This window comes from Alexandromys fortis, unplaced genomic scaffold (assembly GCF_014885135.2).
Source record: "Alexandromys fortis isolate MF-2015 unplaced genomic scaffold, M_Fortis_MF-2015_v1.1 scaffold_80, whole genome shotgun sequence".
In the NCBI taxonomy this organism is placed as follows: Eukaryota; Metazoa; Chordata; class Mammalia; order Rodentia; family Cricetidae; genus Alexandromys; species Alexandromys fortis.
In genome coordinates, this window is record NW_026068174.1 from 4,480,498 (window position 1) to 4,503,729 (window position 23,232).

Below are 23,232 nucleotides of genomic sequence, written 5' to 3' on the forward strand. Positions count from 1 at the left end.
AAAAAAAAAAAAAAAGATTCACCTGCTTATGTCTCCCAGGTGCTGGGATTAAAGGTGTGTGCCACCACCGCCCAGCTGAAGACCTACATGAATCTGATCCCCAGAACCACATAGTGGAAGGAAAGAGCTGACTCCTACAAGTTGTCCTCTGATTTCCACATATGTTGCGGCTTTTGATTTTTCTTTAAGTAAGGTCTTACTAGCAAAAATATTTGAATACAGTTATAACAGTCTGGTTGGATGGCCTGCCTATTCCTTATCAGCACTCGTGGGTTTCACTACAGATGCAGGTGGTGGTGGGCAGTGCCATTTACTAAAACACAGAGGAAACTTAAGTTCACATTGAACTCTTTCATTTAAAGGTTGATGTTTGCTTCTTCTAATCAGTATTATCTGGGAAGGTGGGGGGTGGGGAAGAATGAACATTTTTCACTGCCTTAGGTTAGCTATCTTAGAAGGCCCTTTCCCTCACAATAGAGATTGTTTTCTTATGCATATAGCTAACTCAGATTCCAAGTTTGAATTGTAGAAATTAAAAAACAACAGCAATAACAAAAACCTGATTAGAGCAAGTGATCTAAGTAAGGAAGATATGAAGGGATAAGAGGCTGGTAAGCTTGAAGTCCCCAGCTAGCAAGCCCACAGCTCGGCGCAGACTTACCTGTTGAAGTTCTGATGAGGAAGAACAGTGAGACATGAAAATATATTCTTCAGTCCCTATGTTTTTGTGTCCTTGAATATATAATAAGGACTAAAGTAAAACATACATTTTCTAGACTTGTCAGAAATTTTACCACAGTTTGCTATTTTCTTAAGTTGACTTAACCTATTTGCAAAAATAGCCTCTAAATTATTTTCAAAATTAATATGAAAGCATAGTGTTTAGAGTTTAGTAAAGAGATTTTGTTGCCAGGATGTAAACTGAATTGGTGTAGTTGAGAGACTAATTGTGTAGGTGACAAAACCAAGCCAGTTGTGGATAACAGTGTAACAAGAGTAGAATGAGAAGGGCTTGATTTTGTTAAATCATTTTCACTATAAATTATATGATTTGAATGGCTAAAAGCCTGTGTCAGAAAGATAAACTTTAAGAGTGCCATATAAAAAAAGGCTCTTCACATAAAACTGAATGAGGAGCATAACAGTTTCTTGGAGATTCTCGCCAACCAGCCCAGTGATACTTAAACAACAGTTTTAAAATGTTTTTCTGGTTTAACAATATCTTAAGTGGCATTTTAATGCCCAGGAAAGTGTCTCTAGGGATAAATTCCATCTTGGCTCCTTCTAGCCTTTGGCTTTGTCTATGATCAAAGCAGATATGGTTCAATGTCCAGGTTCCTGGACTAAGAGAGCTTTATTTCATAGTGACCACAGTGGTCTAAAAAGCTTCCTGCTTTGTGGTTATACTCTTAACAACCTCTGTCTCTGAAAAATGGCTTGTGGGTTCTTCTGACTTTTTAAAATAGTTGAACTTGTGTCCTAAATGCAAAGAAGGATTGATAGAATTTGGGCAGATGCAAAGAGTGATTCTCAAAACCTTTTAAATTTTTATCATGGTGCTTGAAAATTTGAGTATTAGGTTTGTGGTGTAGCTCTGTTGATAGAGTTATGGCCTCGCTTGCATAAGGCCATGAGTTGAGTTCCTCAGCACATTAAGCACCTTAACTGGGCGCGACGGCACATGCCTGTAGTCAGAAGGTAGAAGGGGAAGAGGGCCAGAAATTCTAGGTCATCCTCAACTACTTAGCAAGTTCAAAGCTAACCTGGCATATGTGGGACTGCTGAAGGAAGGAAGGAAAGAGGGCAAGAAGGAAGGAACAAATGAATAAATGAATCAAATACTAATTTAAAACTTAGGAAGTTCCACATGCTGATATAATGGGAATGCTTTTAGGAGGTCAACTGTGTGAATAGGGCAGTGTGCTATTTAGGGCCTCTAGTATTTAGCAGGGAAAATGACTGACCGCTCAATGAATTATAGTTCTAAAAATGGCCCCCTTTTCCCAAAATAAAGGTGCCCTAAGTGTTATCTGTGGCTGTGGAGCCTCATTAACAGGTGCAGCTGGAATAGCCACAACATTGCCATGCAGAAAAACTAAATGCAGCAGGCCTTTGAGTAAGAGAGGAAATAGAGGAATACCTGCATTCTTCTTCCACGTTTGCCTCTGCTCTGTTGTATTGTTTCTACTGAAGTATCTGCTACTTCAAGTTAAGAGAACAAACTTAACATGGCCTGAATTCCAGCACAGCCATTCATATTCATCATAGTTCTGTTTTACCAACCACAAGCTCGACCGACTTCTTGGTGAGTAAGAGTGAACTGTTACACAAGGCACAATAGTAGCTTTGACCCTATGTAAGTGTTTACAGTGGGGCTCACCTGAGGGTAACTTTACTTTACCACAACAGGGTGACCAGTAGAACAAGTCAGGCTAGGAAGAACAGTACGAAACCCTTGCTATCCATTTTAAACTAGTATTTATTGGACTGGGTTGCTAAAGATGCTAAAAATCATCAAAGTGCTGTTTGGCAACCATCATAATAACAATTGACTTAGGTAAAAATCGTCATTGGATGCCTACAAATGTGATGAGGACTAGATTTACCTGGGAGATGCCTCATTGCAGTGACTAGCGTTATTACCAATAGTGACACCACGTGCCTCCTACTGTGATACCTCCTGAAGGTACTTCTTTGTCAGCAGTACATTATCTGACTCTAATGGGAAAACACCAGAGAAAGACAAATTGAGGGACAATCTATGAAGTGACTGACCTGTATTTAAAAAATGGTAGCAATACAGAGGCATAAGTAACTGTTGGATCCGAACAGACTCAAATACAAATTTGATCCAAAATTTTTCTTCCTTTTTATTTTATTGACATTTTAATCTTGTACTAGATATTGTTCTATACAGAAAAGGGGAAATGACTTTCAGTTAATAGTCTGACTGTAACTTACATTTGCTTTCTCCTCCCTTACTCTCTGCTTTTATATGGATTTTAAGTGGTGGTATAGATTTTGCTTTTTATTTCCTGTGCAACAATCTATAATATCAATCATTGGGTTAATTTAGCTACATTTTAAGCTGTTGGAAACTCAGGCTAGAGATGTAGCTTTAGTGGGAGAGCTCTGCCTGGCGTGCACAGAGCCCGGATTTGAGCTCGAGGACTGAAAGGCAAAAACAAAAACCGCTTTTGTGTGGTGCACACCAGCCATCCTTGCACAGGGGGCTGAGACGGGAGGATCACTGCCAGCCTGGCCTACGTCGGGAGATGCCGTTTTTTTTAAAAAAGTAAAGTAAAATGTGATAATTCTTATTTTACCACAAAATATGAGCGTGTATCTCTTAAGTCTCATGAACGCTTAGTAGGGCCACTAAGATGAAGGAGTTCAGTGTGAGTCTTAGACAAACAGATAATGGGATGCTTCATTTGCAGGAAGGCAGACTTGGATGGTCATTTGATTTTTGTGCAAACAGGATAAGGGAATTGAGTGATTGTAGTTAATTGAATGAGTAATTAGATAAATTAATTAATCAGATAACTGTACCCAAGATTATGATTGGCTGTTAGTCCCATAAATGGTTTCTGGTGCTGTAGTAGCTGCTGAGAGCAACTTGCAATCCTGTTCTAAGATTTAATTAGTAACTTGAATAAAGGCCCTTCATGGCACATGGGTCTCAGTTTTAGGTGACCCAAACCTAAAAAAGCACAGGGTGATAAGAGCAAGAACTGAAAATGATCAGCAGGGTCCTAACTCATGTGGACAGCGACCAGAAAGAAGCAACATCTTATGGATCTTTGGCTGCCAAAGAGCCAGCTAATGATTTAAAGTATTTGGTTTAGTGTATGGATTGAGTCGTCAGGAGCATGGTTATACAGGTGGTTAGAAGGCTGTGAGGTGAAAGGGAATGCTAGTTGTTAAAGAAGCTGTAACCATAGGACAGCCCATGCCACAAGAATGTTGAAACAAAGAAGGTCACCATTCAGGGCTCCCCCACCCATCACTCCAGCTTCTGGAGAGGGAGCATCACTGTGTAATTACAGATGTCCATCTGTTTGAGAAACCAAATTATATAAGTTGTATTTGACTATCTCTTCAGTCTTAAAAATGGTTCTGAAAATAAAATATAATAAGATTTTATTTTATCATGTTGTCCTATGCTGTTGCTTCCCCCAGTCTTCAAAACAGCGTTCCCACTAATATTCCCACCTCAGTTGGATTAAGTGATCTTTAAGAATATTCATAGAAATGTAAATGAGAGAGGGCATGGGGGGAGGGAGAGAGAATATATGAGCTCTTTGAGACAGGTTTTTCCTTAAACTCACCATCCTCCTGTCTCAGCGTCATATTAAATTCTGGAATTGCAAACTAGTGCCACCATATTTGGCTTCAGATAAGGTTTCCCTTCAAAGTACGGCAGCTGAGCTGGGTGGTTAGATGTTCTCTTTGTGTGTGTACTCTTGTCATCTTTTGCACTGAAGCCTTTTAGCATTATTATGTGGACTTGTTAACAAGTGTTTTAAGATACAAAATATTTGTCATTATCTCTGAAACATTGGAGAATGAGGTTTAGAATTGATTTCTCTTTTTCCCTCCCTTCTCCCCCCCAAATATTGCTTCTTTAGGTCAGTAACAGATCCAAGAGATGGAAAGAGAGTAGCACTCAAAAAGATGCCCAACGTCTTCCAGAATCTGGTCTCTTGCAAAAGAGTCTTCCGGGAATTGAAGATGTTGTGTTTTTTTAAACATGATAATGTAAGTGCAATTGGTGTTTGGGGGAAACTATTTACTAGACTTGGTTCGCTGGCTCAGTTGAGAACAACAGTGAGTTCAGAGGGAATAGAATTCAGCTGTAGTTTTATGTCGAACTCAGAGCAGAAAGTACAGTGTGGTACTTTGAAGTACCTGTTGGCAGGCTTCATTCCACATGATCTTGCTGAAAAGATCACAACAGAGGAGTCTTAAGTCTCCACTGTTGGTGGGTGGTTCAAAGCTTCACAGTGTTAGAATCACTTCAGAGTCCATTTTTGCAAAATTTGACTTGGAGGTTTGAAAATTCTACTGCACAGCTCTGACTTACACAAGGCCTGACCCCAAATTAGAAACACCACACACATTTGTTTCCAGGCTAGCTTGGAATTACAGTGTAAATCTATTTACTGTTTCTGTTTATTGAGACAGGGTCTATGTAGCTCTGGCTGTCCTGGAACTGTCTATATAGGACCAGTCTGGCCTCGAACTCAGAGATCCACCTGCCTCTGCCTCCCAAGTGCTGGGATTAAAGGCGTACGCCACCACACCTGGCTTGGGTTGTCTTTTTGATTAAAAGAATTTAAGCTACTAAATAAGTTTAAAAGCCCTCCACAAAGGAACTGTTTGTTGGGAAAATAGATTAGAAAAAAAAACATAGCCAAGACTGAAGCAAATTAGACTTTTTCTGTGATTGAACCATGAACAAATTTAAGTGGGTTCTAGATCAATTAACTGACAAACTAATATTAAGTGAAGCAAAACAAATGTTGGTATTTAGTTGAGGAATAATTCCAATATTCAGCACAAAAGTAAAGCTTGTATTTATACGGGTAATTTAAGTTCAGGAATCATTGGCCCTTGATTTTAAATGTTTTGTTTTTATCTTTTAACGTTTAGGTTAGAATGTAGGAAAAACAGTTTCTGCTATAAAGACAGGATAGTCCTGAAGGTAAGATAGATAGTTTGCTTCCGGCTGTTTAGAGATACAAAGACTCATTGCACTTTAAGAAACCACATCTCCTCAACTAATCCTGAGTTAGGCATCAGATTCATGTTAAGTTTACTTGGAGTTTCTTAGCATTGAACTGTTTTGTTTTCATGTGAAAAGAGCTGCCTCATTCTTCACATAGTACTTAACTATTTTTATTGTTGTAATTAAAACCTATCAAAAAATATTCCTTGTGAGTCTGTGCTTGACTGCACAGAAACCTTAGTAATTTTGGCCTAAGTTCCAGTCTCACTTCTTAAGAAAGAAATGTGCTAAAATGTATTTGCTTGAACTAAGACTCTAAGACTTATTATATAGCTCACTGGAAGCTGCTTGGCTTGACATGTCTTGATTTATTGATTATCCTTCATGAACTCCCTCCCTCTCTCCCTTCTTTCTTTCAAGACAGAACCTTACTCTATCAAATAGGCTGGCCTCAAACTCATGACAGTCCTTCTGCCTCATCCTCTAAGGGTTAGAATTATAGCTGTGAGCCACCATACTTTACTAAAATCACTTTTTTTTTTTTTTTTTCTGAGACAGGGTTTCTCTGTATAACAGCCTTGGCTCTCCTGGAACTCACTGTGTAGACCAGACTGGCCTCGAACTCATAGAGATCTGCCTGCGTCTGCGTCCCAAGTGCCAGAGTTAAAGGCGTGCACCACTACTGCTTGGCAAAAATCACATTTTATTAAATTTTTCTAAAAAGTATTGCTGGGCATATGCAAGGCCCTGAATCTAATTCTCAGCCCTGGGCTGGGCATATGCAAGGCCCTGAATCTAATTCTCAGCCCTGGGGAAATGCTTCATGTAGCCCACTCAAACTGCCTAGCACTGACGCCTGTTTAAGTTTCAAAATGCCATTCAAGTTGCTGGTTTATACCTTTATAAATCAAGGCCCCTAGATTTTGGAAGTGTAAGCTAGAATGATGTCTCATGCTTGCTTAGTTCCTCATTTCTTGAATTCACCCCAGTACCACCCAACATCAGAGCACAGACCTGCTGTCCAATGCCCCTTTCCAGTGAAAGGATCTGATAAACGCTTCTTTCAGAGGAGAACTTTTAAAAAGGCAGTGGTATCACAAACTGCTGTTTAGCTTTGCTCACAACTCATTCCTATAAAGTAATTCAGTTCCTAAGGCAGTGCCAGAGTAAGTAGTGCAAGAAAGGAAACAGAATTCAGAAAATCGCCCCAGTTCTAATGGGGTTTGTAAGAGGCACCCTAAGATCAGAGCTGGGTTTGAACTGTAGTTGTGATAATTTGCTAATGATGTGTCTTTAGTTTGTGCAAGGTTTGAGCTTTCTTGTTTGCAAAATGAGCATAATAAAAACAGAAATAGTTGTCTTGAGTGTTAGAGGGACTAAATTTTTTTCATGATATGGACAGGAATACACAAACACTTCTTAGATCTCCCAAGCTCTGTCAGAAAAATAGCTGTGACATCCGTAGGAATATTTGACGCGAGTCACTATAGGATGTGAAGATGGTGTGACAACACTGTTTTATACATAACCAGTTTCTCCTTTGTTTCAGGTCTGTCTCAGCACCAATGTGCTTGGTATATGTAGACTGCCAATCTTAAGAGGCAACCGATATTTGATGTAGCTAAGCCACAATTGGTCCTGTGGGGAAAGTGCAGTAACAGGTCAGATTGTGAGGATGCAAAGAGCTGGGCATGGTGGCACCTGCCTTTAAATACTCTGAAGGCAGAGGCAGGTGGGATCTTTGTTGAGTTCAAGGCCAGCCTGGTCTAATACAAAGTTCCACACCAGCCCACACCAGCCAAGGCTGTGTAGTGAGGCTTGTCTCAAACAAAAACAATTTTGAAACACTGTTGTTTTTGAAGGGGCTAAATCCAGCTGTTTAACGCTTACAGTTATGTATAGAAAAGTGTGCTATATGCTTACGTACACTAATTTATTTACTTCATAAAAATCTTACAAAGTAGGACTCGTTAATCCCACTTTACAAAGAAACCAACAATTTATCTCCCACAATCTTGGTCACAGTTAAAAATCTGGCTCCAAACATGAATGAGCTGCTAATTCACATAGCAACTTGGATAAATCTTACAGGCATATATGTATAAAAGAAACTGTGTAGATCAGCAAACAGTACGCCTCAGCCAAGAGAGATACCTGCTGTCAAACTGGACAACCTGAGTCACCCCCTGGGACCCACATGGTAGAAGGAGAGGATTGATTCCCACAAGTTGTCCTCTACCCCCAATTCACCCCTCCACATACACACAGAAGAAATGAATGAAAGTATAATTTGGGGGGATCTTTTTGTTTTTTGAGACAGGGTCTCTGTAGCCCTGACTGCCCATGAACTCACTGTAAATCCCACTAGGCTTAACTCACATCCATCTACCTCTAATTCCTCTACTCCTGAGTGCGCCACCATGCCCAGCTTGAAAGTGTGGTTTAAAAAGAAAAAGAAAGACAGAAAACAAGAACATCTTAAAAGCTGTACATAAGAGAGTGTGTGTAATTTTGATTCAATTTATGTAAGATTTAAGAATTATAGTGTCAGAAGTTAGGGTTGTTTCCTCAAAGGGAGAAAAGGCACTTTCTAAGATGTTGAAATGCTTAATTTCTTGTAACTTTTACATGACTGTATATGCATAAAATTCATCAAATTATGTTCTTAGAGTTTGTCACTTTGTTACAAACATGTAGCAATGATATAGTTCCTCTACCTTAAGAGAATGCCAGTCGTAGAACTTCATTGGTGTGCGTATGTTTTACTCTTGTCTTTGCATCCTTGGCAGAGTAGAAACTCTTGTTTGGTGAATGATTACTTAGGTTTCTGTCACCTCCACCACCACCTAAGAGGAGCTTGTGCGTGCTGGTCAAGTGCTCTACCACTGAGCTAAAGTTCTTGTCTTTAGACTTAAGATCATTCCTCATAATGGTTTTACTGATAAAAAGACAACTGGAACTTAGTTACATGGTCACCATGTAAACCCTGTCATGAATCTACTAAGTCATCTTTTCACCAGTTCTTCAGAGAACTGAGGAGTGTGCACTTCTTGTCATGACCATCGTTTTTAAAAAGTAGATAAAATGGTTTCTTTTGATTTGAGGTTTTGTTTTGTTTTGTTTTATGCTGGATCTCATTATGTAGCTCTGGCTGGCCTGAAGCAAGTAGACCAGCTAGGCCTTGAACTCAGAGATCTTCCTGTTTCTTCCCGAGTTTCACCACACTTGGCTACATTTTACTCCTTTTTTTTTTTTTTCTTGTGGGTGATGGGGATACTTGGCTTCCTTCCAAGGCACCATTATAAGTGCCTTTCTGTTTACATCAAAAGGCTAATTTTTCTTCCATTTCCCCAAGTGATGGTGGAGTCAAGAAATTCCTGGCTGTTTAGCTGGGAGAGTTGCGCAGCTCTGTGTTTGCCATCTCTAGCGTCCTGTATCACTTGCTCATCCACATTGCTTTTGAGGTCCTAGGCCCTTTCTGCTGGTCTGAGTACTGCTTTTGTTCGTGGAAACACTGTGCTATGCACTGCTAGTAAACATTTAGATTAAAACAAAACAACAGGCATAAAAACTTCCAGGCAGAATTAAACCAGTCAGCAGCGAATTGGGGTGGGGCAAACGTCTGAAAGTGTTTGTGGCTTTTCTATGGGAGCCTCATCCAACACGGAATAAGAAAGCCTCATTCTTCTTAAAATAGGGTTGTCACTTCCCACTAGATAACCTCTAATTAGCACAGATAGATTTGAAGTGTAAAGTAGCTATGCCTAATAGACACTGTCACTCTTTGCGTCTGTTTTCTCCCGAGCCGAGTGTGTATTGCTCAGGTGCAGGAGTCTGGAAGATACCTAGTGACATGCTGCTTTCCAATCACTCCCGAGCTTCAGACATTTCTGTTAGTTTTTCTGATGTGACACAAGTGGGAAAGTTATACAGATTTGCTACACTAACTAAAGATTTTAAAGTATATAAAAGTGAGGTAATTGTTTTATATGATAAAAATTTTCTTTGAAGAAACTGGAAAACATTTTCTGCTTATCAAAATTCTAAGTATAAACATTTTAATTTAAAAAGAAATCCTTATAGAATCATCCAGACTATTTAAAAACCTCTATGTTCAACTGGTTTTAACTTGAGGGAAGGCTTTTTCATTAAAGAAAGGTTTAACTGAAAACAAATTTTTGAAATGGGGTCTCACTGTGCAGCCCTGGCTGACCTTGAGTTCCTTGTATAAACAGGCTGGCCTCAGACTCAAAGAGAGACAGCTGCTTCTACCTCCCAAGTGCTGGGATGAAAGGCTTGTGCCACCTACCTGACAACACATCTTAATTTAGAATTTTAAAGTGGGGCTGCAGATATGGCTCAGTGGTTAAGAGCTGCTGTTTCAGAAGGCCGGTATTCAATTCCCAGCACCCACAAGGCAGCTCACAACTGTCTGTAACTCCAGTTCCAAGGATCTGCACCCTCACACAGATATACATGCAGGCAGAACACCAATGCACATAAAATAAAAATAAATCATTAAAAAACTATAAATAAAAATTTAAAGTGAAGAACATGTGATTTTAAAAAAACAGAGCAACATGGGCTGTAGAAATGACACAATAGTTAAGAGCACTGGCTCTTCTTCCAGAGGGCCCGGGGTCAGTTGCCACCAACCATATGGTGGCTCATAACCATATGCTTGTAACATCCATTCCAGGGGTTCTGATACCCTCATAAGACAAACATGCAGGTATAAACACCAATTTACATGGAATAAAAATAAGTAGTTGTTTTTTTTTTAAAAAAAGAAGAACAACCATTAAAGTAAACAAGTTTTCTTGCACAGTTAAATTACAAAAGGAAAGAAAAGGGATAGAAGAGAAATCTTTGTATTGAAATTTAAAAAAGATAATCAATCATAATTTATATGTTTTTACTAATAAGCAGTTCATTTCAGTAGCCAGTTGTTACTTGTCATTAGTTAACAGCATTTACTTGCATTTGTGTCAAACTTTGTTTTCTTTTTCATTCTTTAAAGTTGACTTTGTGTTTTATTTTGTTTTTTTTTTTCCCTTTTCTCAGGTACTCTCTGCCCTTGACATACTCCAACCTCCACACATTGACTATTTTGAAGAGATGTATCCTAACCAGGGAATGTAAGAGAAGGGGACATTTAAAATTATCATTGTTTATTGCTTAACCTGTTTTACCACCTTTTGATGGTTCATGTCATAAATTACAGTGTCTCATCCTTGCAGAAGTGGTTGAGTACCTACCTGAAAACCAGGTAATTTTAAATCCTAAGTATGTGGAGGAGCTCACTGTTACCAAGAGGTCCTGTGTGGTAGCAGATGGATGTCTGGACAGATCTTGTATTTATTCTCCATGTGGTTTTGTCAGCTATGTGATTACTATCCCACTTGGCAGGCAACCAAAGAGGCAGCCATATTGTATAGAAACCCTATGGAATGAGTGGCTTTGTTGTCATAACCGACAGCTGTCTGTCAACAGGATAATATTGTGCTTGCTTTTCACACTCAGGGTGTGGTGAAGTTAAATGTGTTCCATTAAACAAAATGACAGTAGCGGTGGTAGTGGTGGTGGTAACTATTGCTATCTAGACGCCAAGCACACTAAGTTCTTTACACATATTTATTCCTTTAACAAACTGTTGTGTGAGGTACTGTATTTATTTTCATTTTACAGATGAGCAAATTGAGGAACAAAAGGTAAGAAGCTTGGTGGAGATCACAGAGCTAGAAAATATTGGCTTGAAAGTATCATGTTCTCAATTCCTGCCTATGTGACTCTCTTCCGTTTCCACTAATGCTGCCTATAGATTGCTTGTTAGGTATCCAGAGTAATAACGAACAGTAAAGTAATGCATGTAACAGCTGTTGAGACTGCATGAGAAAAAGTGAAATATAGACAAGGCTGTCTGATAGTCGTAGGCTGGGTGTCACCAGTTTCCATTTGAAGGAATCCAGTGAAGCACCACGTTAAAGATGGGAGCTGGGTGAAGTCCCGAGTGTATGGTCTGTTGGTACAAGGGTTTTTATGGATACTTCAGTTATTCAGAATGAAAGCCAATTATCTGTTTCTTTTCTAATTCAGCACAGAAATGAAAATATTTACTGGTAGCAATAGCTGGTAATCCCATCCTAGACAACTGTAACCGGGAAGTGCTCCCAAAGAGTAAGAGAGCAGCTCAGTGGGCTAGGGAATGAAGAAACTTAGGTGATCGTGGAGGCAGTGAGCCACACAGCTAGAGTGTTTCAATCTGATAAACCAAACTCTTAAGTGCTGTCATCCTTGGCAACATTTTAATCCATGAATCATTTATGAAATCGATTTTTTTTTGTTTGCAATTCAACGTGGTGCACTTGAGGTGGCTCAGCAATATACATTCCAAAGAAAGGACTTCTGACTTTTGTCCCTTGTCCAGCTCCTAGTTGATAAGAGAGACTTTGCATGCCTAATACTTTTGGGCCAAGCCAGATCATCTTGAGTGCATAAAACTGGTCCAGTTTGACAGCACACATCCATAATCCCAGACTCAGGAGGCTGAGACAGGATCTTGAGTTTAATGTCAGCCTGGACCACATCGTGAATTCAAAGCCATCTTAAGACCATATCTTGGATGGATGGATGGATGGATGGATGGATGGATGGATGGATGGATGAGGGGAAGGGAGGAGAAAGAAAAATTACCTAAGTGTCTGAAAGAACAAGTGTTGGAAAAGTACTTTCTACTCAGTTTGCTACTCAGGCAGAAGCATTAATTACTGCATTTCATAGGCTTCGTGAAGTTGCTTGGAGAAAAGAAAGGTGCCATGGGAGTGAGCAGCACTTCTCTCGTCCCGCAGAAGTGCCCTCTTAGGCTTGCCCAGGAGCTACCTTCTTTAACCTTTAAGTTGGTATTCTCAGTCTGAAGTAGTATTCCTACCTCTTTGGGAATGAAGTTGTTGAAAACAAACATTTCTATCAAGAGAAATGTTCTTTTAGATACATATTTTACTATATTACAGTTAGTGTCAGAGGTTCCCAAGATTAACCTCAGGATTGTTAGACTTTCTGGAAGAACTCAGAGGACTCAGAAAAGCTGTTATTCTCGTGATTATAGTTTATTATAGCAAAAGACTACAGATTACAATCAGCAAAGGAGAAGGCTCATCAGGCGGGTGTGGGGTTCCAATTGTGCTCTTTCAGTAGAACAGGTGTCCCAGCTTTGATGTATAACAACGCGGGAAAGTCATGCCAACCAGGAAGGCTCCTTTGAGCCTGTATTGTGGGTCATGCCTAGTATGGAACCACCCATGTACCCAACTTTCATCTTCCACCGATTCTCCCTCCCCTGCTAGAGGCCAAAAGAATACAACACAACACAAAGCCCTGGGCATACAAAAACAGGTGCTCAACAGGAATCGTATTGTAAGCATAAACTTAATGTGCCATAGCCAAAACCCCCAAGGATACAGTGATATCAGTATCAGGCAGATATTCTAGTGGCTCAAAGGTGATTTCCCAGCCTGAAGATGGAATATGTAGGGTTTGACTAAATGTGGATGACTGAATTTGTCTTTGCTGTCCATAAATTATCTGAGGAGAAAGAATGTTTTCATTTAAAAGAAAACAAATGAGTATGAGCACACTAAATAGCACATTTAAAGGTTCAAGTGAAGTGAAAGTAGCACATTTCAATTGACTTCATTGAACATTGTCTAATTCTAATAACCATGTTGTCTACATTATAGTTGAGTCACAGATTGTTTATATTAAGGATTAATTTTGTGTTCTAAGGTTTGATGGTCCTTTAAAAAGGATGAAGATGGCTTAGCAGGGTAAGGGCACTGTCTTCAAGCCTGACCATCTGAATTTGATCCCTGGGATCCACATGTTAGAAAGAAAAAACCAGCGTCTGACCTCCACACATGCACATCTCTCATACACACTCACAGACACACAATAAACACGTAAATGTAATGGCATGGAATCTCTATCAGGGAGGGATTTTTGGTCACTTATCATCAACCACCATTTCATTGTTCCTGAGAAAATCTTGATTCATCATGATTTCATATATTTCCAAAAGAAAAGTTAGGAGAGTTAGGTTTTAAAATCATGGGTGGCATAGCTATCTTAATAGTGCTAGTAGTCATTTCCAACCCATTTTATTAATTAGTACATGTTTATGATTCATCAAGTAAAGGACCTTTGTCATAAATACTCAGGGAGTCTTCTTAAAGTTTTCTTAAACATTTACACTTTTTATTCTGCTTCATCGTATCACTTTGTAGCTTTCTTTTAAAATTGACTCATTGCTCTTAAAGTAATGAAAAGAAATCTTTTAACTCTAAACCTCAGTATTCTTATGTTTCCTGTCTTATAATTTTTTCTTATATATAGAATCATGAAAAGAAAAAAGGCAATTAATCTCTGTGTGGTGTTATTTGTAAACACTGTATGCTTTAACCACGAGGAGGGCCATACCTGTGGCTGCCGGAGAAAGCGTGGTTAGCTTAGACAGCAGGAGAGCAGCTGGCAGGTGAGAGCGAAGGAGAAGCCTTGGTTCCATGTGTGCTCTGTCATTCTGAAGCTTTCAGTGTTCTAAAAGGAGCTGTCTGCTTTTGTTTTCCTGTGATGCAGATGAAAAAGACAGTCTTTAGTTTCTCTTCACACAGGTATATTAAAGATTATATATTAAAAACAGCTATATTAAAGATTGATAGAGGCTCAAGTTACCATATGAATTGGATATATTATTTGCCTATGTCAGAGCCCCCTCTATGGTATCTCAGAAATATGCACACATATTATACACATGGTTTTAGATAGTGGGTCATTTTTTTCTTTTGGAGTGTTGCTATGTCTTTGTGAGTTTTAGAGTAGATAATATTTTGGCTTTTAAATACAACTGGCCGTCTTCTGGTTGTGCGTTCCATAGCTAGAATTCAACCATCCTTAGATGGAAATATTCATGAGAAAACTTCATCTGTAACAAGTGTGCACAAATTTCTTATCATTTTTTTCCTAAACAGTATGACAGATATTTACACAATGTACATGTTACATTAGGTATAAATCAACCTGAAATGTCCTAAAGTAATGAGAGGAGCTGGCAATATAGACCAGTGCTTAGAACATTTGTCCAGCGTGCACAGGGACCTGGGTTCAGCATCCCTGCACAGGAGGATCTATGTAGATAATACGCACCATGTATTTGAGGGATTTTAGTATCTGATGTAGGGCATAGAAACAAGCTCACAAAGATGCTGCGGGGAGCACATTGTATATAGTCATGGCATAGTGCTGTTAGACACTGTTTCTGAAGCCTACTTGAGACTTGTTTTAGACAAGTTCTAAATATATTTATTCTTACACATACTAGACTTGTTTGTTGGATATTTAATTGAAGAGATCAGTTCTTAGAGTCGGTCTGTCTCTTTGTTTCGACTCTCTCCCCCACTGCCCTCACCTCTTGTGTGCTCACACATATATTGCCTAAATTGTGAGGGGAAAGAAGTAATCTGTTGTACATACATTTACCACATAGTTACACTTTGTCTAAGGTAAGGAAAATTGTTATGTAATTCACTTTTAATACACAAATATTTTTAAACCAGAAGGTGGGACTGGAGAGATGGTTCAGCTATTAGGAGCACTTACTGATCTTTCAGAGGGCCTGAGTTAAGATCCAGTGTATATTGAGTGGACCCACAACCACTTGTGTCTCCAGGGAGATCCTACCCTTCTCACCTCAGATACACATACCGACATGTAATTAAAAATAATAAAAGTAAACCTTTAAAACCAAAAGATGATTTGAGACCTAATTGAAAGCTGGCCCTGGTAGCAAATTCTTGTAATCCTAGGACTTGGGAGGGGAAAGGTAGAGGATCAGGAGTTTAAAGCCAGCCTTTGTTATATGAGACTCTGTCTAAAATCTCCCACTGTTTTCCCCAAAGCCCTAGTTGAGTAGTTAATATTGTTCCAGAAAATCTGAGTTTTATGACCATTTTAATGTGATCAGATGTACAGAATCAATATATAGCTTTGTACAGTTAATTATCTTTTTTCCCCAGAGAGACTGAAACTAATTAAAAAATTATTATATTGGTGCCTTATAGGAATTTTGCTTATATTTTTAAATAGTATGATTCTGAAGTTATCCAAGCAACTAAAAATTAGTCAGTATATAAATTATAATTGTCTCCATACCTCCCTGTAGAAGGCAGCAGATTCAGCCCAAGTCAAGTGCAGAAGTAACAGGAAGTCCCACCCACCAAGACCTATTACACCTTCCAGTATTATTTTATTTTACATTTTTAAAATTGTGTTAGAGTAGGTGTGAGTACATTCATGTTATAGTGCACACGTGGAGGTTAAGAACAACTTGCAGACATCAGTTCGCAAGCACCTTTACCAACAGGACTGCCTTGCCAGCTCCAGATTGTTGTTGTTGTATCTTGTTTTGTTTTGTTGGGTTTTTGTTGTTGTTTTTGTTTTTTTGAGACAGATTTTCTCTGTACCTTTGGAGCCGATCCTGGAACTCACTCTATAGACAAGGCTGGCCCCAAACTCACAGAGGTCCTCGTACATCTGCCTCCCAAGTGCTGGGAGTAAAGGATGGCCTGCCACTGCCGAGCCAGTCCCAGTTTTTAACAGAAAAGTATCAACATGGGTATATTATTTGACTTTCTTAAAAATTATATATATTTTTCTAAACTAGTGAATTAGCTTTGAATGGATTACATTTTTGTTTTGTTCTCTGACTTTCTGCTAGGAAAACTAACTGTATAAAAACAGTTTGCAGCTTAGTTACATTCAGCTGCTGAAGTTAGACTCAGAAACAGTTCTAACTGTTTGACTGAGAGACAATATCTTCTTCCGTCAGGATTCTGCACTCTGTGCAGTGCACATAAACAGGCCCGACACAGTACCAGATGACTACTGGATTAGAAATAAATACTAGTTTGTTTTGACAAAGGCTTGCTTTTAGCTGGAGATGCTGTCTTAGTGTCTTGTGGTAAAGTGCCTGTGATGCAGGTCTACTGAGCTAGACGTAGTTACTCCTTCACTTGGTGGGATGAGAAGTCTAATGGAGTGACCACACGTCCTCGTCTGTTGCCAGTTTTGGATTTTACCTTCACCTCCTGGTCTAGTTACCAGTGTTAGTTATTTCACTCTCAGAAGTACCCCTCCCTGGATGCTAGATTTGCTTGGTTTGCTTTGCTGGATGTTGTCTGTTTTGAGACATGATTTACTGTGCCTAGGCTGGGCTTGAATTCAAAATCCTGCTGTCTCAGCCTCCTGAATGCTGGGAGTTACAGGTGTGTGCCACTATGACCAGCTTTTGGACAGTCGGCTTGGGTATTACAGGAGTGTTTCATGATAGTAGTTCCAGCCCATTAAAACCTCTGATGCTGGAAGACAGCCCTTTAGCCTTTGGAAAAGCCAGGCGCCAGCGCAGAGAGAACCAGCAAATGAAGTATATGTGTAATCTCACTCTTCCACACAGCAGCAATATGGCACAAAGCAGAAACTCGCCCTGAGAGTTTTAAAGAGACATGTTAAAAATTTCTTGTTGATATCTTCCATGAGCATAAGCATTATTAACCTTATTTGCAGGAATTTGTCCTTTTTCAGGACTGTGTTCCTGTCACTCAGAATAGTACCTGACATAGTATGTACAAAATCAGCATTTTAAAGTGGTAAAGTCAAAAGTGTCTGCACCACAAATTTTATAATCTAGTGTACATTCAATCATATAGATAATGATTAGAATACAGATCTGAAAGTATTGTGATGATTTAAAAACAGAGACGTCCCTGTAGTCCCGCTCCTAGGAGGCAGAGGAATGAGAACCAAGAGTTCAGTGATAGCCCGAGCTACATGATGTCTCTAGAAACACACAGGTATAGTGAAGACACTGGAGATCTGATTTTCACAGTTCCCATTTTAATTTTACAAGCCGGATTACTTGGAAGAAAAGCATTTGATGATTTAAAGCAGAAGCTTTCACTTACATAGTGTCACCAAGCATAACCTTTTACTGCTGATGCATAGGACAGAGGTCGAGGCAATGCCGAGAAGAATGTATCAGAGCGAACAAGTAGCCAGATTCCCAGTCAATGATCATTTTTTCTGTGTCTGGTCAGCCTTGTTTATTCATTCAGCCAAACAACTTGTTATTTGTGTGACTTTAAACTAACTTCTGTGAATATAAACTTTATAAATTAAAGACATTTAATATGTCCTAAATACTTTACCCCTCTCTTCATTTTAAGATAAAGGAACTTGGGTCTAGAGAGATGGCTCAGTAGTTAAGTTCTTGTCTGTTCTTGCAGAGGACCCAGGTTTGATCTCCAGCATCCACAAGACAGCTCAACTGTCTGCTAACTTCAGTTCCAGGGGATACAACCCTTTCTGGCTTCCCTGGGCACCATGCACACATTAGTGAACAGACATATATGCAGGCAAAAAAGAAAAAAGGTAAATTTTTAATTAAAAAGGAAGAAATAAAATAACCAATGATTGTGTAGGATATGCCAAAGAAATACAGACAAGTGATGCTAGACTTTAAAGGTGGAGGTGGAGGTACTGTTGCATCTAACAGGAAAAGTAAATGTGTTTGTGTTGAGGAAAAGACATTTTAGATCTTCATCAAAGGATAGTAAGAGTTTGGACAAGTCTCAATGAAGAGGGTGGGTGTTCCAGTTGGAGTAGCAGAAGCAAGCTTTAATGAATGCTCAGTCTTTGGCTAGAGATTAGCATGCAGTTTCATAATAAATTAGACTGGAGTAAATGCTCTCAAGTTCAGAATGACATTTTAAGCTAAATTATCTGGACACAGAAGTAGATTTCTCAGACCTGTTGTCTGCTTAGACTAATTTGAGCTCTTGTTGGCTTTCAGAGAATGGGTTCATACTTGTTAGCTGTGGTCTGGACATAGGTTGAATGTTTTCCAGGATATTAGCCTCCTTGAAATAAGGGCTCACACAGGTATGGTGACTTTACCTGGAGCATGACAACAGTACAGATTAGAGAGATACACGGTGAAGACTGACAGCAGGGCACAGAAGTAGAATTCTTAGGAGCCACAGTCAATGACCCCTTCTCAAGGTGTCTGTAAGGAGAGTGTAGTTACTAAGAGGTGTAGTTTGGGTAGATCTCTCTGTTGATTCATAGATTAGGTACACAGTCTACCATATTCTGCATGCATTCAAAACCAGCTCAGGCCACATCAGCCTTCCCATTCTTCATACCTAGATATATTTGAGTAGAAGTTGTCTAAACTTGATTGTTGTTAGGGTGGACATACGCTATTGTTGTTCAGAGAGGTGTATACTTAGCCCAATTCAGGCGATGTAAGGGTCTGATGTTACTGGCTGTATTGTTTGGGGGGTGGCTTATGAGCATAGTCTACGCAGATAAAGGAGTTCAGATTAGAAGAGGGAGGAGGCACGTGCATGACCAAAGCCAAATAGGGTCCCAGGTTACTAAACTATTCCCCGTGCTTGCCTTCCTCACACTTATTGTATTGGTTTAAAAAGAATTACATATTTTGCGGCTTGTGGACTGATAATGTTCATCTTTTACTCTGGGTATATTAAGAGATCGTTGAAGATTTGATTTTTGTAAATGAAAATTATGGGGCAATAAAATGTTCTCAGTGTAGAGGCTTATTTAAAAAAAAAAACCTGTTTTAGGTGCTTATATTTTGAGACTTCTATGTAGCTCAGGCTGACTTCAGGTATGCTCTGTAGCTGAGGATGGCCATGAGCTTCTAGTCCTGCTGCCTCCACCTCTTGGTTGCTGGGATACAGGTATATATCCTCCCACTTTGTAGTGCTGGGATCAAACCTAAGGTTTCATGTAAGCTAAATGAACATTCTGCCTAGCTACATCTACAGCTCTTAAAATTGTTACATTCATTTAAAACAAAACAAAACTATTCCAGTCTTTGTCGCTTCTATGGCTTCTGTTGATTAGTTGTTTGATTTTTTTTTTTTTTTTTTTTTAAATCAGGGTCTCAACTAGCTGAAGTTGTCCTGGAACTTATTCTGTAACCAGGCTGGCCTCCAACCGGGGTTTGTTGGCTCTGGATTTGTGCACATGTGTATGTTTTTGGTGGTCACTGCTGGTGATCATCAGGTTCTACCATCCACATTTGACAGACGCAGAGCTTGTTGTCTTCCCAGTGCACTTTGTAAAGCCTAGGATTTGAAATAACACCCTTTTCTATGGGACGCTCTTGGGTTTTGTTTGTTTTTGTATTTTAGGCAGGGTCTTTTGTATCCCAGGCTAGCCTCAAAATCCTGATCCTCTGCCTCCACCTCCCAAACAATGAGATACAGGTATGCACTACCACATCCAGTTTTATGCAATGCTAGAGACTGAATCCAGGGCTTTGTGTGAGCTAAGCAAGCATTTTATCAATTGGGCAGACATATCCCAAGCCCTCTTGTCTTATTATGTGTATACTTAAGAGTTTTAGTGACAAAGACTCAGCCAACAGCTTTCCTGGACAGTTGTTGGCTAGAATGACAGCTTTCTGTCTTGTTCACTGTTTTTCTGTTGATACAGTAGGTTTTTAGTCAGTTTTGTAAAATTATTTTTGGGGATGTGTGTGTGTCTGTCTGCCTGTTTTGTCTCTCTACCTGAGGTCAGAGATGTCTCATCCCTCTGGAACTGGAGTTACAGGCAGTAATGAGTCACCTGCTGTGGGTGCTGGGAACAGAATTTGGGTTCAGTGCAAGAGCAGTCTGTGTTCCTAGAGCCATCTCTCCAGCCCCCATGATTTTTAAGTCAGTTTTAAGTTGAAACTGAGGTAGTTCTAATTTTTGACATTCTGTACAATAAATTAGTTTGCTTTAGGGGGAAGGAATTTGTCTTTGCCTGGGAAAGTTATGCCATTCAAACAGTTGAACAGAATGACATTTTATCCCATGATTTCTGTAGAGAAGCACGGGTATGCTTCAGGAAAAGTCAGTGGTTCTAATTGAAGCACACACAGATTTCTCTCTACTTTTTGTTGCAGGGATGATGATGAGATTTAGGGCTGACCATTTGTTAAAAGAGAACGTAACTTGCTTACTCTGGCATGTTGCTGTTTTTCTTTTCTTCGGAAAGCATTATTTGAAATCGACACTGTCCACAAACCAGAGTCTCTTTGTCCATGTGTTTAATGCTTTCGTTTTCATTTCAGATGAAATCTAGGTTGAAATTTCCTTCTCTGGACTTGATTTGAAAAGGATAGAGAAATTAAAGGAAGAAAATTCATTAAGTCTTAGGCATTTATGGTTGGAATGTTCTTTCAACCAGGAATGGCAGGAGTTTAGAATTCATATCTGAAATGGATTAGAGTATGTTTTAACTCTCAATTATGTATAAGAGAAACTGGCTGGAGGGTTTAATAGACTATAGTATACAAATCGAGAATTTACTGTGTCCTTTGGGAAAGTCACTTGGCTGCCATATTTGATCCAGCATGTATCACATCAGGATGAAGACGTTTTAAAGGTGCTTGAGCCAAGCCTGACAACTTCAGTTTGGTCCCCAGGTCTCCCCCATAGTGGAATGAGAGAACTGACTCCCCAGGGTTGTCCTGTGACCTCTGTAGGCAAGCTGTGGTCTGTGCTTGCACACACAGACTCAAACACTCTGATTCTTGATCAATCCAGAAAATGAAGACCAGGTTCAACCCTAGCACCTGGGAGCCAGAGTAGGCAGATGTGTATGAGTTCGAGGCCAATTTGGTCTGCATTGGGAGCCAGCCAGGGCTACATGATCAGACCTTGGCGCACCAGAATAATGATAATAATAATAATGAGAAAGACTATTTTTTAGAGGCAGAATTTCAATATGTATCACAGACTAGCCTTAGATTTAGAGGTCTTCCTGCCTCAGCCTCCTCTGTTCTGGGAGTAGAAATGTGACTACTGCACCTAGTTTAAGACGAAGATCCTTTTAAAAGAAAGGAATAATAATTATAGAACTGTCCAAGTGTGGCACCTACTTAACATTTAATACTACAAGGTTTCTTTTGTATATCCTGCTTAAAGTTGGTTGCTGTCAGTATAAACTGGAACTAGACTGATGTTTCTATTATTCAAAATCAGTTTAAACAAAAGAAAAGCACTGCTGGGCAGTGGTAGCACACACCTTTAATCTCCCAGGACTGGGGAGGAAGAGGCAGACTGGCCTACAGAGCCAGTTCCGGAATAGCCAGCCCGAACTAGCCTGTCTTGGAAAACAAACAAACAAACAAAAATAAATAAAAATTGTGATTAAGGTTAGTATTAGCTTTTCAGAGCTTTCTGTTCATATTCGTTCTACAGGAAATAGTTTGATACGATGAGTTCGGTTTTCCTAATCCATTTTAGGCACTGATTTTCTGTGAAAGTATATAGCATCAGTAGTCCCTTGCATATAGAGAACATTATGTTCTTCCGTTGAATAGGAAAGCTAGCCTGCTCTACATTTGAATTCTAGATAGTTTTTTTTTTTCCTTTGAGACAAGGTTTCTCTGTAGCTTTGGAGTTTGTCCTGGAACTAGCTCTTGTAGACCAGGCTGCCCTCAAACTCACAGAGATCGGCCTGCCTCTGCCTCCCGAGTGCTGGGATTAAAGGCATGTGCCATCTTGCCCATCTAGGTAACTTTTATGTGACTGTATTACAACTTTTCTATTGTGCTCAACTTGAACTGCTTCAGTGATTAACCCAATGCATGCTTGGCTATATTTTATTTGGACATACTTGCATAACCTTGTAGTGTAGAGGAAGAGTTTCTAATAGTTTATGGACTCGAATACTTATCATTCTGTGTGGTATGTTTCTTTTGGTTTTGTTTGTTTTAATTCTCTATGTGTGTTGGTACATGTGGAAGCCAGGAGTCAACATCAGCTGGATTCCTCAGTTGCTCTCCACCTAGTTTTTCTGTTCTGTTTGAGACAGGGTTCCCCTATGTAACAGCCCTGTTGTTTTGAAGCTTCCTTTGTGGACCAGGTTGGCCTCAGACTCACAGAGATCCTCCTGCCTCTACCTTCGGAGTGCTGAAATTAAAGGCGTGTGTGTGTGTGTGTGTGTGTGTGTGTGTGTGTGTGTGTAAAATAAGACGATTATTTTATGTTCATTTCAAAATCCTTGCTAGGCAATGGTGGCACACACACGCCTTTCATCCCAGCACTTGGGAGGCAAAGGCAGAAACACCTTTGTAAATTTGAAGCCAACCTGGTCTATAGAATGAGTTCCCGGGACAGCCAGAGCTGTTATACACAGAGAAACCCAATCTTGAAAGACCAAAAAGAAAAGAAAAAGGAAAAATCCTTGTGATTAATTTAGACTTTGCTCGCCTGAGGTCAAAGAAGAAAAATCTGTTGTGCCAGAAGCTGTGCCATTCTGGAGCTGACTCCTAGGTTTGAATATCAGCTTTACCTCTTACTGCTTATGTGATCTCGGGGCATGCTTCCTGATCTCTCTGTGCCTCAGTTTCCTCATTAGTAAAATTTAAATAATAG

General features: G+C 39.5%; 1 protein-coding gene across 1 annotated transcript in view; it reads left to right on the forward strand.

The window, feature by feature from the left end:
* Positions 1-23,232, forward strand: part of Nlk (nemo like kinase) — a 134,992-nt gene that overhangs the window by 77,405 nt on the left and 34,355 nt on the right. The window contains exons 2-3 of the mRNA XM_050128638.1: positions 4,632-4,761; positions 10,796-10,851. Of these exons, the coding sequence (XP_049984595.1) occupies positions 4,632-4,761; positions 10,796-10,851 (186 nt within the window). The remainder of the gene's footprint in view (positions 1-4,631; positions 4,762-10,795; positions 10,852-23,232) is intronic.